This window comes from Conger conger, chromosome 2, assembly GCF_963514075.1.
Source record: "Conger conger chromosome 2, fConCon1.1, whole genome shotgun sequence".
Lineage (NCBI taxonomy): Eukaryota > Metazoa > Chordata > Actinopteri > Anguilliformes > Congridae > Conger > Conger conger.
The window spans coordinates 53,610,282-53,626,671 of record NC_083761.1 but is presented as its reverse complement, the minus strand read 5'-3'; the positions used below and the strand labels follow the sequence as shown (position 1 = coordinate 53,626,671).

The 16,390-nt window shown below is 39.3% G+C and overlaps 1 protein-coding gene across 1 annotated transcript; it reads right to left on the bottom strand.

Moving 5' to 3' along the window:
* Positions 1–521: 521 nt before the first annotated feature.
* On the bottom strand, positions 522–15,371 carry nlrc3 (NLR family, CARD domain containing 3). The gene is made up of 19 exons (XM_061225550.1): positions 15,133–15,371; positions 11,166–11,334; positions 10,759–11,019; positions 8,244–9,966; positions 7,254–7,340; positions 6,915–6,998; positions 6,632–6,715; positions 6,322–6,405; positions 6,140–6,223; positions 5,899–5,982; positions 5,321–5,404; positions 4,704–4,787; positions 3,808–3,891; positions 3,630–3,713; positions 3,109–3,192; positions 2,662–2,745; positions 2,326–2,409; positions 1,637–1,720; positions 522–1,405 (listed from the first exon to the last, which is right to left on the bottom strand). Exons 2-19 carry the CDS (start codon positions 11,287–11,289, stop codon positions 1,315–1,317), a joined length of 3,378 nt encoding a protein of 1,125 aa, XP_061081534.1. The 5' UTR covers positions 11,290–11,334; positions 15,133–15,371; the 3' UTR covers positions 522–1,314.
* Positions 15,372–16,390: the final 1,019 nt, after the last annotated feature.

Here is a 16,390-nt window from a genome sequence, read left to right as displayed (position 1 = left end):
GCCACTGCATTGCAAGGGTAGAGTGAATGTAATTGGTAGATACTGTACTGAATGCATCCTTGCACAGTTACAGCTGTATGAAATGAACTTGTGAGAAGACCACTTTAAATGGCAATGTAGATGGCACTGCCTCTGTAGATGCCACTTCCAATGCTCTCGGAACTAGTCGAATAGTTTTCAGAAGCAAAGGAATGCTTTGTTGAGTAGCTGGAAAGAGCGTATCTGAGTTTGGATTGCTTTGCAGCACCTGGTGTCCCGTAATCTCGTGCATCACAGGTCATCAAAACCTGCAATGTCTCATCCTTTCAAAGTGTTTTTTGTTAAGAGCAGGGAAAATGATAACGGCGCTCTACTTCCATTTATCTTTGTACCACACAAGCTTTCAACTTTGAAAATGGGATCAATGAGCTTTTCCAACACATTTTACAGAATCCATACTGTGCACCTTTTAGCTACAAGTAAATGTTAGTTTCTCATTGTTAAATATTTGTTGTGTGTAATGGGGGATAAAATAATTTACGTTATTGTAATGTCACTCAGATATTGTTTATTGTTTTGAACATAATCGAATGACAAAATAATCAGACAATTCTTGGCAGTATATATATATATATATGTATATATATATATAAGCGATAACATTTTTCATGAAAAGTTTTCTTCTATAAGACTTCTATAATATCTATGCTTTCATTGGCTCCATGTTTGCCTTTGTATTAGCAATGAACAGTTCACATGGACCTACACTAGGAAGTACTGATATTAAATAGGCATACAAAACAATAAGTTAATTCATGTATCAACTTTTCTTTAGGCCACATATTAAATGTAAAAGTTCTGTTAAAGAATTTTAGCAAACGAGAGAAGGAAATACAAGGACAGTGGGTGGCTGGAGTTTAAAAATGGTTATCCTTCATTAAGCGTATTCATAAATAAATAAAAGTAATGATACAAATTAAACAAAGAACTTCCCTTGGGCTGGTATTATTCCGTGTTTCCATGGCTGATAATAGTCCCTCTACCGAGTTGGAAATTATTAAAAGGCAGTAAGCGATATATTTCATCCATGAAGAAGAGAGCAAACAAATTTTCTTGCCACTGGCAGGCTGAATGAGGCAGTCCAACAGTCACTGAGGTGGTGTTCTTATGTCCATGCAAACATGATAACGTAATGTCCCCTTGCGAGTCAGTTTGCAGTGGGAGAATCAGCATAACACGCTGGTGAAGGCTGATGTTTCTTGTGCTTAATCCCTGATTTCATCAGAAGTGAGCCAATATTGACTGCTGTTTGTCCATGAACAGTCGTGTGCTTGCTTAGATCTTCACCACGCAGTTGGGAGAATTTGTTTTGATGGCATCAGAGATGACCTTTGCACCCGATTCTCCAATGCGGTTTCCTTGGAGGCTGCAAGAAAGCAAAGAGACCTGCCCGTTAATCTTTGTGTCTCCTAGGTAGACATCAGTTACCATGACTCAACCCACTGGGATGAAACATTTCAATGTCAAATTCATTCAGATGGTAACATGGGCATCAGAGTATGGTACCATTTTTCATGAGACCTCAGCAGTGTACTGGGTTGCGAATATGTAGGATTGAAAGGACCAGGCTGATGAAGAGTGAAGTGAAGATACTTGCTTGATATAAGTGAGTTTATGGTTTCCTGTGAGGGCCGTGGCAATAAAAATGGCTCCATCCATTCCTAAGGAGTTCTCCTGCAAACTGAAAAACCAAAGTGAAAACTGGCAGAGCAATAAAAAAAAAAGCTTCACCCTGAAACTTTGATCATCTTATGACTCAGCATAAAATCCACATGTTGGTCTAATATTAAATAATGAGGTGCATTGAACATGTATGTACAGTAGAACCTCAGATATAATGCACCAGGAATTCATGTTGTTTGAAAATTTGTAATTCTTTTGTAATTTTCAGAGTGATGTGAAATATATATATATATTTGAAGATATGTTTCAAGAATTTGTATCCCATTGATTTGCATTATATAATCACTGTAGTATCTTTAAATAGATTCTCATTTTAAAGCTATAAACCATGATTTAAGTTAATAGCCACAATAAGTTAATAGCCAAGATACTACTTTCTCTAATTCTGATGAGTTGTTCTTTCATCAATAAAAGTACTGGCCCATTTTCCCCAATATATGTAAATGTATCCACCATTTTACAGAAGTTCAGCATGATCACTGGTATTTTGGTTATTACCCCCTCTGAATAATGTTGATTGTGAAGCATATATAAAGATAAAGATTTAGTTATTTTGACTAATATTAACTACTGAAATGAGAGGGAGCAAACATGGCAGCATACTTTAAAACTCGCAGACTTTTGTTTGTCTTCAGTGCATTGGACATGGCTTTCGCTCCTTCCATTCCAATTGAATTCCCACGGAGACTTGAATGAAACAGAATTACATTAAAATGAAGAAAGCAATTGTATTTGCCAGCAAGCTAAATTAAAACAGAGAAACTTAGCAACAGTATAACTTATTTATTTGAAAAGCATACCCATTTTGTTCTTGAAATAAACATTTTATATAGAACCTTTCTATAAGTATAGTTATGTGTACTAGTAACACTTCTTGATGTTAAGTTTTGTAATAAAGTGTGGTCAGGCAAGAAAAATGTGAAAGAGCACAAGACTTACTCAAGAGTATGCAGGGTTTGGTTGGACACAAGAGCTTCTGCCAGTGCAATGGCACCACTCTGGCCGACAGACACACCCTGGAGGCTAGAGAACGCAAGAAATAATAGCTGAGTCACCAACTCTACTCCACCGCCCAAATCCACTACTAGAAAATGGGTTAAAAAAACATTCCCTTATAGGAAAATCTGTCTCAAGCAATAGTAAATTAAGTCTTGGTTTTTAAAATGAAGAAGAATGTTACTATGAAAAAAATCATTTTTAAAGAATTCTGTCAAATTTATAATAGTACAACCTATGCATATGCATGAGTGGAGGTGATTTTTTTCCACTTGTTCCGCACTAAAAGACACATTCAACTCTGTGGGCTGTGGAAAATGTATGATGGTTCTCTTTTTTGAGAAAGATGTTTTAGATTGTGTTTGAGCTAGTGATTAAAGTAGGGCTCACAACAATGTAGTGAGAGCTGTGTTTCTCCTCAGGGCTTCTGCTAGAGCGATCATCCCCTCATCCCCAATGGCATTTTCCTGGAGACTGCATGGAAATCATGCACCCACAGAGAGAGGGGGAGAGAGAGACACACACACACACAAAGTTATATTACTGAGAGGGCTGATAAATTTTTAGATTTTTGACAGCACGCGTAAACAGAGACGGTCAATCCTAATTAATATTTTTTTTGCATCTGCTTCTTCATTGATCCACCAAAAAAGTAATATGCTTTTCTGCACTGTGTTTCATTTCAACTACATATAGGAGAAAACTCAATCTCCGTACTTGAATCAATCAATTAGACCAATTTTGTTCACAGAAAATAATACAAGCTTATAAGCAGGAAACCAATTAATATAAAGTGCGATCACTATAGAGGAAAGTAAATGTAGTCACAAATGAATGAAAACATTTATTGAACATGACGAGGAAAGAGCAGGTATTGAAAGGGAGGGGGAAGAGATGGCAGAGATACATACTCCAGCTGCTGCAGGGTGCTGTTAGACTGCAGAGCCTTGCCCAGGGCCTTGGCAGCTTTGGACTTGATGAAATTCCACTGGAGGCTGTAGGAGATAGAGCTCTATCATTCTCATTCTCATTCTTTCTGGGCAAATGCAGGATACAGGAGCTGCTTAGCCAACTGAAACAGTTACTTACTGCAAGGAAGTGAGCGCTTGGTTGACCTTCACTGCACCAGCTATGGCCTTTGCCCCTTCATCATGCAACAGGTTTGCTGTGAGACTGACAGACAGACAGATACACATACACATGAATGAAGGGTAACTGGCTTCATATTCAATATTTAGTATTTAGATTACCATATAAATTCTTATTACCTGTGCGCTCCACATCTTTAAAAAAAGATAAGAGCATAGGACTACCATTTTGATAGAACTTTTCACTTTCTTGACTCAATATGATAAAGTGCTCTCCAAATGTATTCACACTTATGAAAAAGATGAGGAAAAAGGTGGTATAAAATAAGTCAGGAAATTAACAATGCCCATCCATCCATCCATCCATTATCTGAACCCACTTATCCTGATGAGGGTCGCAGGGGGGCTGGAGCCTATCCCAGCATACATTGGGCGAAAGGCAGGAATACACCCTGGACAGGTCGCCAGTCTATCGCAGGGCACACACACCATTCACTCACACACTCATACCTACGGGCAATTTAGACTCTCCAATCAGCCTAACGTGCATGTCTTTGGACTGTGGGAGGAAACCGGAGTACCCGGAGGAAACCCACGCAGACACGGGGAGAACATGCAAACTCCACACAGAGAGGCCCCGGTAACAATGCCCAAAAAAGGTACAATTATATCCTATACTTTCAATATGTAATTCACACCCCTAATAATTATATGAAAAAAAACCAAAATAAATCTTCATGACCGCATTACAAATCAGCTAGTTTAATTAAAATAATTAAAATATAGCAAAGTAATTGTATTATTCCATACAGACTTAAAAAAAAAAATTTATCAAGAGTGTGAATAATTGTAGAGGGTACTGCACGCCTGCTATTAAATGAGGCCAGTCAGACTCACTCCAAATTTCTCAGAGTGTTGTTCTCCTGCAGGGCTTTGGCGATGTCCTTAGCTCCTTCCACTCCAATGGAGTTCTCACGAAGGCTGAAATACAAAGACACCAAAGCATGGCAACGTTTAAACTCTCCCAAACTCACCAGACTACACTACTGAATATAACTTGAGGTAACTTGGACTTGTATTTTCATTTTTGGAATTTAACAATTTAATCAAACAATTTAATTTTCCGAATTTGGGTTTCAATTTTTTCGCTAAAACGTTACACAATTACCTCGCAAAATCTTAAAGTAACTTTTCCCCAACTACACAGCCTTCATGTCAACATTGTCAATAATAACAGGATTAAGTAATAAAGAAATAAGCTATTAAAAACACCCACATAAGAGGCACAAATAAAACATGAAATAATACCAGCCCAAGGCATACCCATTTGATACAAAGTAAAACATGTCATATCTATTTTTCTGGCTGACCATATTTTTTCACAGCAAATCATGACTTTTTCTTGGGAGAGGCTATTGTGTGCTGAGATGACAGGATGGAGGTACATGGCTGTGGGTGGAGATGCTCGAGGGCAGCACAGCAGTGTAAGAGAGCAGTTTACAGTGGTCACTCACTTAAGATGCATGAGTCCCCGGTTCAGCCGCAGGGACTTGGTCAGCACAGTCACCCCCTTGTTGCTGATGGAGTTACTTTGAAGGCTGCAATCAGAAACACACAGCTGAGCCAAAGAAGATTGTACAGAAAAATACAAGCAAGGGCTCCCTTCCTGAAGCTGAGTATTACTGGGCTGAATAGCCTGTTCTTGTCATTATGTTATGTAATGTTATGTTTGGTCTGTTTTCTGTTTTTCATGCAATGGCTGTACTTCTTGACCCATAAAGTTGACTAAAATCTGATATGCCCCATGTACAGGAGAGAGGAAACCAGGAATGCACATGCCTTTACTTTAAATTCAGTTTATAAGTGCATAGTGTGATCTTCATCTTTAGTTCTTTAATATATTTCAAAATAAATCTATTGGAGAAAATCTCAAATGAAAATGGACCTGAACATATACATGCATACATTCAAATTAAACAGACCCCTAATTGTCATACACCATAAAGGCTGGTGGTACTAAAGCATCCTGAAAACCCCTCCCTCTAAAATCTGAATATCAGCTCTGAAAATGATAATTGTTTGAAGCACTAACTGAAGGGCGACGAGGCTGTGATTGACTGTCAGAGCCTGGGCCAGTGCTGCCACACCCTTGTCCCCCAACTGGTTACTGGACAAACTGCAGAGATACAGGAAAAACAAGACTCATCATGCATGAAAATGACAAATATATTTCTGATCAATAAATGCATGACTCCACTCCACTATAACTATCTGTAATGTCACAATGCAACTCTGATGCCACTGTGTGAAATATTATATAGTTCTTCTCTTACATCAGTTCCTTCAGAGTCTGGTTCTTCTTCAGGGCCTCAGCGATTCTCTGGGCTCCCTCTGTGCTGATGGAGTTCTTCTGTAAACTGGAATAGAAAGAGGACATGAGCTGAACTGCACATCTGTGGTGAATAGCTAGTTGGAGAGATGCCAATGGTCTTCAGACAAGCAAGAAAACACTCACTTCAAGGTGACTAGCTTGCGATTCGACACCAATACTTCTGCAATGTATTTGGCTCCCTCCTCCTCAATGAAGTTATTCTGGAGGCTGGAATAGGGATATAAGGGTGACAGGATATAAGGTCCACAGCAAAGCATAATTTTGTAAACTGTAACTAATCTTTAGAATTGGCAATTATGGATTGAGCTACGTTGAAAGCAATTGAATATCTGTGTTTCAGTTGTCAATAGATAAGCCATATATCATGTAGTGCTCAGAAGGCTCATAGCTATATGCATGTAAATGTGATTTCTTTTGTGGGAAATCAACACACCTGAGAGACACCAGGACTTGGTTTCTCTTGAGGGCATCTGCTAGAGCTTTCGCTCCTTTGGGGCCAATGTTGTTGCTGCGAAAACTAACAGCAAACAATACGTATTACACCACAACAGATCAGGCATGCCTTTTTAAAAGGAGCTATTTAGACATATCTGGAAACACAAATTGATATACACTGACACTCTGCACTAATGCTGCTTCATTAGTGAAATGAGGACAGGCTCTGGGCTGAAGACTATTCAGACACAAACAGGCAATTAGTTCACATAATGACTCACTCGAGTGAGGTCAGACTCCTGTTGACCATCAAAGACCTGCTGATGGCCTTGGCTCCTTTGTTACTGATAGCATTCTCCGCCAAGCTGATGGATTGGAGAACACAGATTAAGCCAGTCAGGGCACTAGACTGCTTAGCTTACTGTACATTGTAGGTTGGTCTCATCATGCTCACAAATGTCAAAATAACCCTGTGACATGATTTAATAAAAACAAGGTCATCTACATATTATTTATTTTCCATTTCAGTAAGCACACTCCACCCATGTACTCAACAATACAGCAAATCAGTAAATTTGTTGTCAAAGTTTGTTGCAATTTAATTCATTTTATGCTCAAACCTTATTTTCTGGAGGTGACAATCCTTGGCACTCAGTAAGCTGCCCAATAACTCCATGACATCATCTTTGAAATTATTATTTTCCAGTCTGCAAATTGAAAACATTAATAACCATTGGATGCTAACACTGAAAACATCTTTGACCTACCAGATAATATAAGCACAGTAGCTGCACCTACTGTATGACGAAACTTGTACATTCAATCATACTGTGCACTTCGTAATTTTACATATTGCATTCAACTCACTGTTTAAATACAATTTTACATGTTGCATTTAAACGTCCCTCTGGATAAGAGCATCTGCTAAATGCCTGTAATGTAATTTCATGTAACTCATTTAAATATTGTTTGTCCAGACACTCATCATATCACTACTGTTTAAATACTCTGTAGGTAAGAACTAACCAATTCATTAACTGGAAAGCTACATGTCTACATGGCTTTATGCTGCTAACTTCCTTTTCTCAATTAAAATCTAAACAGTAAATTTTTTCTTTGATTGACAATTCTCGGTTAACGGGAGCACAGCTGTGAACATAAGGTGATTAATACTTTTGTTGTCCTTTGAGACAGTTACATTACTCTCATCTTGTTTTTGTATGGGTTTAATATTTCTAAATATAGCTAAAGTGCATAACATTCATAAGCCACCCTCATCTCATTCAGGTAGTTTGTGCCCTCAAAGAGGAAAATTACTGATGCTTTGCTAGCTAACAATTGATAACGCTGCATTGACTTAACAAATGATAACTCTGCATTGACTTAACAAATGATAAACTAATTAGCAAGTTAAGCTCTTAATATGCATCATATTACTTTTAACCCACAAGGTCCATTTGACCAATTCCCAAGAAATAGATTGATTTCAAATTATTTTCAGTGCCAAAACCTGATAAATGAAGCAGTTTCTAGTCCATTTTAAAGTGACATATCACAGACAAGCACTTGATAAAATGCCCTGCCTTCCCCTCCCATTTCTACTTTCTGACCTGATACTGGTGCAATAGAGGAGCTGTGGCAAAAGACTCTTGACGATGCCATAGTTGAGGCAGTTGCAGAGGTTAGTCTCCTCGGCGCACTCCTCAGACACCTGTAGCAGGTAAGCCAGTACCGAACAGTTGATTGGTGTCAGCTTTCCAGCCAAGTTGTTATTACGTAGGCCCTCCTCCAAGGTCCGTGTTAGCTCCGTGTGCTGCAGCTCCTGCAGACAGTGCACCATGTTGACAGCTCGCAAGGAGACAGTGGATCCTGAGTTTAAGACACCCTGCATGAAAGATGCAGCAGGGACCCTGAAACCACTGTTTTCATCTCGAGCCAATGGCAGTAGCCCGGAAAGAGGCCTGACCACCAGCGGTGAGAGCAAACCAGACAGAAAGCGCACAAACATGTCAAGCTGTCCGTCTTCTGAGTTCTGTGACCTCTGCAGGGCATTCTTGAAGTGGTTCTGGAATCCAATCTTAGGCCATGACATGCCACTCTCTGTGAAGAGGTCAAAGATGGCCCGTTTGGAGGCAGTGTAGTAGTAAGTCGCAGCTAGGAACTCCTGGATGCTCAGGTGGATGAAGCGGTAGACTGTGCTTGCTGCAGACTCCTCCCTGAGAAGGATATAGCTGCTGAAGCTGCTCTGGAGGGAGGGCAGGTCAATGCCATTGGCTTTCATGTCCTGTTCATGGAAGCTATACTTCCGTTTGATCAGCCCATAGAATGCCAGCCGCCCTAGACTACCTATCATCTTCCGGCTGCTTCCATAGGCCTGCTCTATCTTCAGGGGTTCCTTTAAATCTCCCTCCACTATCATTTTAAAAAAGTAAGAGTAGAGCTCTGTCCAAGTTCTGGGTAAGAAGTCTTGTGAGCCATTCTTTATGATGAACCCAATGGTGGAAGCCAGAATTGAGCAAATACAAGGCACATAAGACATCACAAGGAAAATCTTGTTGGATTTTAAGTGGGACCATATCTGGCTCACAAGGTCTTCATCCTGAAACATACTACACAAAAAAGCATCTATTTCTTTGTATCCAAATCCTGGTATCTCAGTCATCCTGTCGACCAGACCTCCAGGTATCTGGGCAGCTACAGTGGGTCTAGAAGTAATCCAGATGGATGCATCAGGGAGTAGGTTCCCACGCACAATATTAGTAATCAGGTTGTCAACTGGAACCTCCTTTTTGGGGTCTGTGCAAGTCATAGCATCTGAGAAGTCCAGAGGGCATTTGAACTCGTCCAGCCCGTCGAAGATCAGTAGGACCCGAGAGGACCCATTGATGACATGGCTGAGATTAGTCACATAGGGATAGGCCTGCTTCACTAGCCGCTCTGCTGACAGCTTCTCAAAGTTGTTGAGCTCCCAGAAGGCAAAAGGGAAGATGAAGCTCACCTCCTGACAGATCTCCCCTTTGGACCAGAGCTGGACAAAGTGTCGTACCAAGGTACTCTTGCCAATGCCAGCAACTCCAACTGTGAGAAGGATGCGTGGAGGTATGCTGACACGGGTGAGAGGCTGCAGTAGTTTGTCCAGTGCCAGCTGTCTGGCGTGATGCCTCCCCATGCCTTTTGTAGCCTCAATTTGCAAGGCATCATGCTCCTTCTGCTGCAAGTCCGAGAGTCCCTCCACCAGCAGCAGGTTAGCGAAGCTGTCTAGGGATGTTCCTCTGGGCATCAAGCCTCCGTAGCGAGACTGCAAGACCTCTGTGTGCTTCTGTACAATCAGGTCTACAGATAGGGAAATAAGGTAGCACATTAAATTATCAGGCATATAAAATGATGTATGGCTGTCAGTAGATAATTCAACTAATGTGGGGAAAGAATTGTTAATATACACTCAGTAACCAATTTATTAGGTAGACCTGTACAGCTTGTTAATGCAAACATTTAATCAGCATGCAGACATGGTCAGGAGGTTCAGCTGTTTTTCAGACCAAATATTACAATGGGGAATAAATGTGATCTTTGTCCATGGAATGATTGTTGGTGCCAGACAGAGTGGAAATCTCCTGGGATTTTCACGCACAACAGTCTCGAGAGTTGGCAGAGAATTGTGCGAAAAACAAAAATATCCAGTGAGCAGCCGTGCTGCAGGCAAAAACGCCATGTTAATGACAGAGGTCAGATGAGAAGGGCCAGACTGTTCAAAGCTGACAGGAATGCGACAGTAACGTAAATAACCACGGATTACAACAGTGGTATGCAGAAGAGCATCTCTGAACACACAACGTATCAAACCTCTAAGTGGATAGGCTACAGCAGCAGAAGACCAATAAGTCTAAAAATAAGTCTAATAAATACGTAGTAAAATGCTCACTGAGTGTATTTGTTTTGCCTTAATCATGGAAGCTTGGGGATGACTATATCCAATTCATGCCATAATTGTCCAATTATCTGCAACCTTGCTGACAATTTGAGAGGATGTATAGACACACAAACGCAACTTCTCATACAATCATTGATAATCCCACAAAACATGATAGAGGTATGTTCAAATTGGCTGGTGGGTCCCTAACTCACCCTGAAGAGTGATGAGTTGGTACAGCTTCCCATTGGTGTTCTCAATGAAGGTCTGGAGTGATTCAGAGGCCTGTGGGCCCTTGTTGGCCAGGGTGTCAATGACAGCAAGCACCTTCTCCGGTAGATGCACCATAGCCTGGATCGCCAAAGTCTCATCCAGGCTCAGCAGCTCTTTTTTCCGCATGTGGCTCACAATACTCTCCAGGAAGGGGCCAGAGATGGACTGCACTAGCTGCTTGCGGTACTTTTGTATCCAAATAACTTGAACACAGAAGGTCAAGTGAAAATGTGGAGAGATCAGTACCAGTGCAAATAGTAGGTGAGCATATATTAAAATACTTCCATTAACATTGGTATACAGTAGTTGTGAAGAATTGTGCCCAATTCAACTATTTAAATAATCTCACCTTCGGTTTTCATCTTTGTGTGTGGGCTGCTGGCATCAGACTGAAGATCGACATAACAGTCCTCTTGCCATGCTATTCGCCTATTGGAATCCAGGACGAAGCTGCTTTGGGCCTCGCTCTCCATTAAAGGAATGTGTCAGAGCTCACCCATCAGCCTTTATCCATCACTCTGAAAACAGTGAAAACGAGATTCAAGTATTCATAAAGCCCAGTGATAGATTAAGCAAGGCACAGCTGGTAAATATGAGGAAATTAGTAAAAAAAAACAAAAAAAAAACACCACCAATATTCAAAATTCAAAGTATCAAGTTAAAAAATAACATCTACAAATTCAGAAATGAGTGAAATATATAGTTTGTTTTATGGATGGTTTGAATGTTCATAATCACATCTGTTATTGTGCTGGGACATGCTTGTAAGTTTGATAAAAATGTGGGCAATGCTTGAGCTAAATGTGCATTGCACTGTGTGGCAACTGACCACAGCCTGTACAGCAAGATTTGGCTAATACCAGACTGGGAAGTCCAACCATGCACAAGAAGAGGTCTTTAACAGCATGAGGAATAATGCACCACTCATTCAGCAAACTGTTAAACTTGAAAAGGTAATTTGAGTATATAGCTGACAAGCATAATCCAGGATGTGGCCATGGTGCATTTGACGTAATACGTTTCTTCATGGTACGGCTGCGCCAAACCCCTTTTGCTTCACTTTAAGTTTTATTACTTATCAATTTTCTTCTTTCTAATGAGCCCCTTAAGGGATCTTATAAAAATGGTTAAATTGTGGACATTAATTACTAAATCATGCCCAAAGTGTGTATAATTTAGTCATGTGTTGCTTAAACAGCAACTTTATCTGGGGATTTTTGATCAACTTTCCCTTCACTATTCTTTCAATAAAGTCCAGTTTATAGTTCAGCGACAGAGTGTCACTCAGCTGAAATTGCAGAATGTTTGTATATTTCCCCAACGTAGACTGTGATCATTGTCTTTAGCAAAAATTAGAAACACACTCCAGTCAAGCAGAGTATGGACCAAATGTCGCTGCAACCAGCAAGATCCATTGCACGTCGTCGATCGCAGCAATGCTCTGTCACTGGATTATGTAAACTGGCCTTGTAAAGTTGTGCTTGCCTGTGATGACTCAGGGTCTGAGGATGGACCAGACAACTGGCCTAAAAACGTAAACGTTTGTGCATCCGGAGCCTGAAAAACAAAGCTATACTACAGAACTAAATTGGGTAACACACATAACCCAGCCTAGCCTAAGGCATGTGGTGAAGCTAGTGATCATCAGCGGCCATTTCCTAAATTATATGCAAATTATATGCATTTTATGACAACGATTTTATGGATTAACCATATATACCTGTTACCGTTCATATATAAAGTTAATCTCCCTTGAATTTTTAAATATTTGTTACATTTCTGTTACACCTTACAATTTTAATGCATTGAAATATTCTTCTTCTTTCACCAATGCTATAAATTAAATACATTTATGATGCAATCAATATTTTTTATGGAGCATTTTATTATTTTTTTTAATGAAAGAAATATATTTCTGTTTTTACAAAATGAGGACACTAGCTTCCCTGTCTCTCCTGCTGAAAAGCAATCATGCTTGATGGTGAGAATGTATCACCAGGTGATGGTCTGGGTTTGGCTTTGCTTTCAGGCCAAAGAAGTTTGGTTTCCTCAGACCATATTCAGGTTTTCCCCATTTTGTTACAGTATACTTAAAAGCTCAACCTTATAAAGGTTCAACCATTTGCCAATGTGGTAAGACATAAGGTGAATGGGAGACTTTGTCATACAGGCAAGATTGCTTTAAGATCCAGAAACCTGGAGTATGTTGGTTGTGAATTGGTCTACTGCCATGGCAACACACATAGCAACGGACACTGTTGAGAAGAAACAAATGAAACAAACAGAAATGGAAGGCTGGAAGCAGGCTGCATCAATGCACCAGAGACAAACCACAAAACCTGCAACCTGCAGTAGTCACGGCTTGAACAGCAAACTACAGAGGATCCCCAATACATCTCTTCACTGAGGGGTGGGGGGAGAAGGGAGGTGCAGGGGTTTATATGGTATGAGGAAAAACTTAAAGCAGAGTTGCAGGTTTGCAAACAGAAAGAATGAGGGTATACCAAAACAGGACTACTTCAATTTGCTCCTCCGCACAGATGATAATATTGTAGTCTTAGATATCTCATCTCTCATTGCTGAAAACAGGACAGCACACTCATTCAAGCTAAAATGATACAGTTGACAAATTTCTTCTTACAATCTTCATTTTGAGAAATAACTTTGCGTTTACAGCTGCCTGTGCAACACAGAGCTGAGTCAATTTTCTGGCAGCAGTGCTCTAAACCACACTGGTCCTATAAACCTGTATCTCTACAGTCAGCATTTATCTGTGACATGGCCTGTGTACGGCTTCGATGACATACAGTTTTTATTATAACTTACTTACAGTAAGTCAGAATTTAATTGGAATATAACATAAATTTGACATAACAGACTAAACCGAAATTTAAAAGCAACTTCAATTAAATCAATTCACAGCATACATAAATATGGCGTAAAGTGACATGGTGTATTTACAGAAAGTCTTCAATACGTCATATAGTATTGGTGTGAAAATGTGTTTCTGAAATTAATCAGATACTAGCCACACATACAAAAAAAAGGCAACTGTCCATACAGAGTTTGTGTGACATTGCATTTTATATTTCTGTTTTTCCATTTAGATTAACCCCTTAAGTGGGCCGGTGAGGGTATTTTTGCACTAGTTCCTTATTTTGTGGGGGGGCCTCACCTTCTCTGCATTTTGGAAATCCACATACTACAAGACATACATGTTGAGCAGGCCAAATGCATCATAGTTTCTCATTGTAAAAATGTGCTAACTTGGAGAAACGTTGATAGAATGTCCATTGTTTACTATTTCCCTGGAGGAATTAACATTGCTGTCCGTTTCGCCATTGTCCACTTCTACAAAATAAATTCTATTATCTCTATTTCTATAATTCTATTATTCTATTATCTATGTTGTATAGGCTCTCTCGAACATGATGAGCTCAAGAACTGTCTCTGATCAGTATTTGTAACGTAGTTGCAGAGAAAATGCGTTACCCCCATCCAAGTAAAAGAAAATTCTGTATAATTTCATCTCATCAAAGAACCGACTACAGGCATGTTATTGAAGTGATGACAAAAAAGCATTTTAGCTAATGACAAAACGTTTCCAATGGTGTATAATTTCTAACGCTTGCATAAAGCAATATATTGCCTGCCCAACAAAACTAGTCTGTATAGTTTGGTAAGCAAAAGGCAGTATTTTACACTTTTGGAGTCTCCAAATATATATTTTTGAAAACTGCCTGGACATAAATTAGAAAAAACAATGCAGAATGATAATTTTTGGTGATATTGTCCTGTAATTTGAAAGGGGATTTGTCCAGTCTTGTGACTTGGCTCCATTGTGTTTCTAAGTGCACCAGCCACAGCTACAATAATCTGTATCCAGACAAATACATTAAATCTTTTCAGTGAGAAAAAAGGCTTCCAATTTCACTGTTTTTGAGCTTCTGCAACTTTATTTTAGTAATATTTCGTGTAATTCCTAAAGGGTTACCTTTCAGAGACCAGGGTTATGCCTATAGTCAAAATGGTTCAAGAATAGTAACCACTTAATTTTTCAGAGAAAAACTGCATGGCGATAGTATACTACATGTTTTATCACATACGTAGATCATACAGTATTTTGTAAAACATTATTTGGTGGTTTATTTTATGTTATGTCTATGAGTAGATACACTAAAACTGATATGTATACAATTAGAGTGGAATATTAAGACTTACTGATGCCTTTATTTATGTGATGGATTGAAAACAAACTGCATTAAATGACAACTGCATGCTCCGTCTCTAAATGAAGAAGAAGCAACCTTACTCACCCAGGGTAATTAACTAAGTCGTGTTCCCCTTCAGAGAGTCTGCAGGTGCATCTCCTCGAGGGTTACTCCTCACGCTAGTTCTTTCAAGATGAGGAAGAAAAAACACCATCAGTAACTCTGTAGTCCACACATTTGGAGAGATGGAGAAAGAAAGATGAACACAGGTTTTTATTTTATATTACGATGGCTATTTGGAACACTCCTGCTCAGAACAAAATGACTGTTTGATTAGCATTCTATATAGCTGCACCTCTTCCTGTCTAAGTTGTTTCTCTCTTCCTGTGTTACAGTCCACAGATTTCACTTTGAAACACAACGCTTGAGCATACCATGTCGTAAGGCTGCCTGCAGTCAAAAACAAAACCACAGAGTCAGAGGCTGAGGAGCTGATGACTGAGGAACACAGTGAAACAATATCAGATGAATGGCTTTCAGCAGCAAAACAGAGAACAAACTATGCCGCGTCAAGAAAGTGCAATAAAATTGCTTAAAAACAAATAAAATATAAGGAATGAATAACATTGTTAATGTCAATACATCATTTTAATACTTCCTCTAAACAATCCCAGGGCTGAATTCACTTTTAAATATAGATACCACGTGATTGGCTGATTTGATATTTGCATTACAAGCTGGTGTACAGGTGTACCTACTGAGTGTAGTATATTTTCCATTACTTTGAAACAACATGACACTTATAATCAGGCAAATGTGAATACACTTTAATGTGCATCATTTCTCAAAAAATCTGCACAAACATACATTTGAAGACATTGCACAACTTTGATTACTTTTAGCAGTGGATACACTGTACAAGCCACCAAGTTGGCCAATTTGTTAACATGTTCCATTATACTATGTTCAACAAAAGGACAGCACCGAGCATAGATCACCTTGCAAACCCCATAGGAAGAACAGGGAAACCAACTATCCCACAGCTTCGAAAAGAATTGGTCTGATTTCTCCAAAATCCCTTATTTACAGTATGATATGTAAAAGGCCAGGATTGTCAAAGAAGTATCAGTACTGTTATTCTTATGCAAGTGTTTTAATACAACTCATTACATCTTTTCAATTAAAAAACTGAAAAGGATGTTAAAGAAGAATACAGGAGACCGTGGGCAGGAAGTAGTGGTATTAAACCACGCAACAGATAAAGCAGTAAATTAAATGGTTCATATGAAAGAGAAAGAAAGAGAAAGAGCTCCCCTTGGAATGAATATACTGTAAATAAAACACCCTGAGGTTAAACTACCTC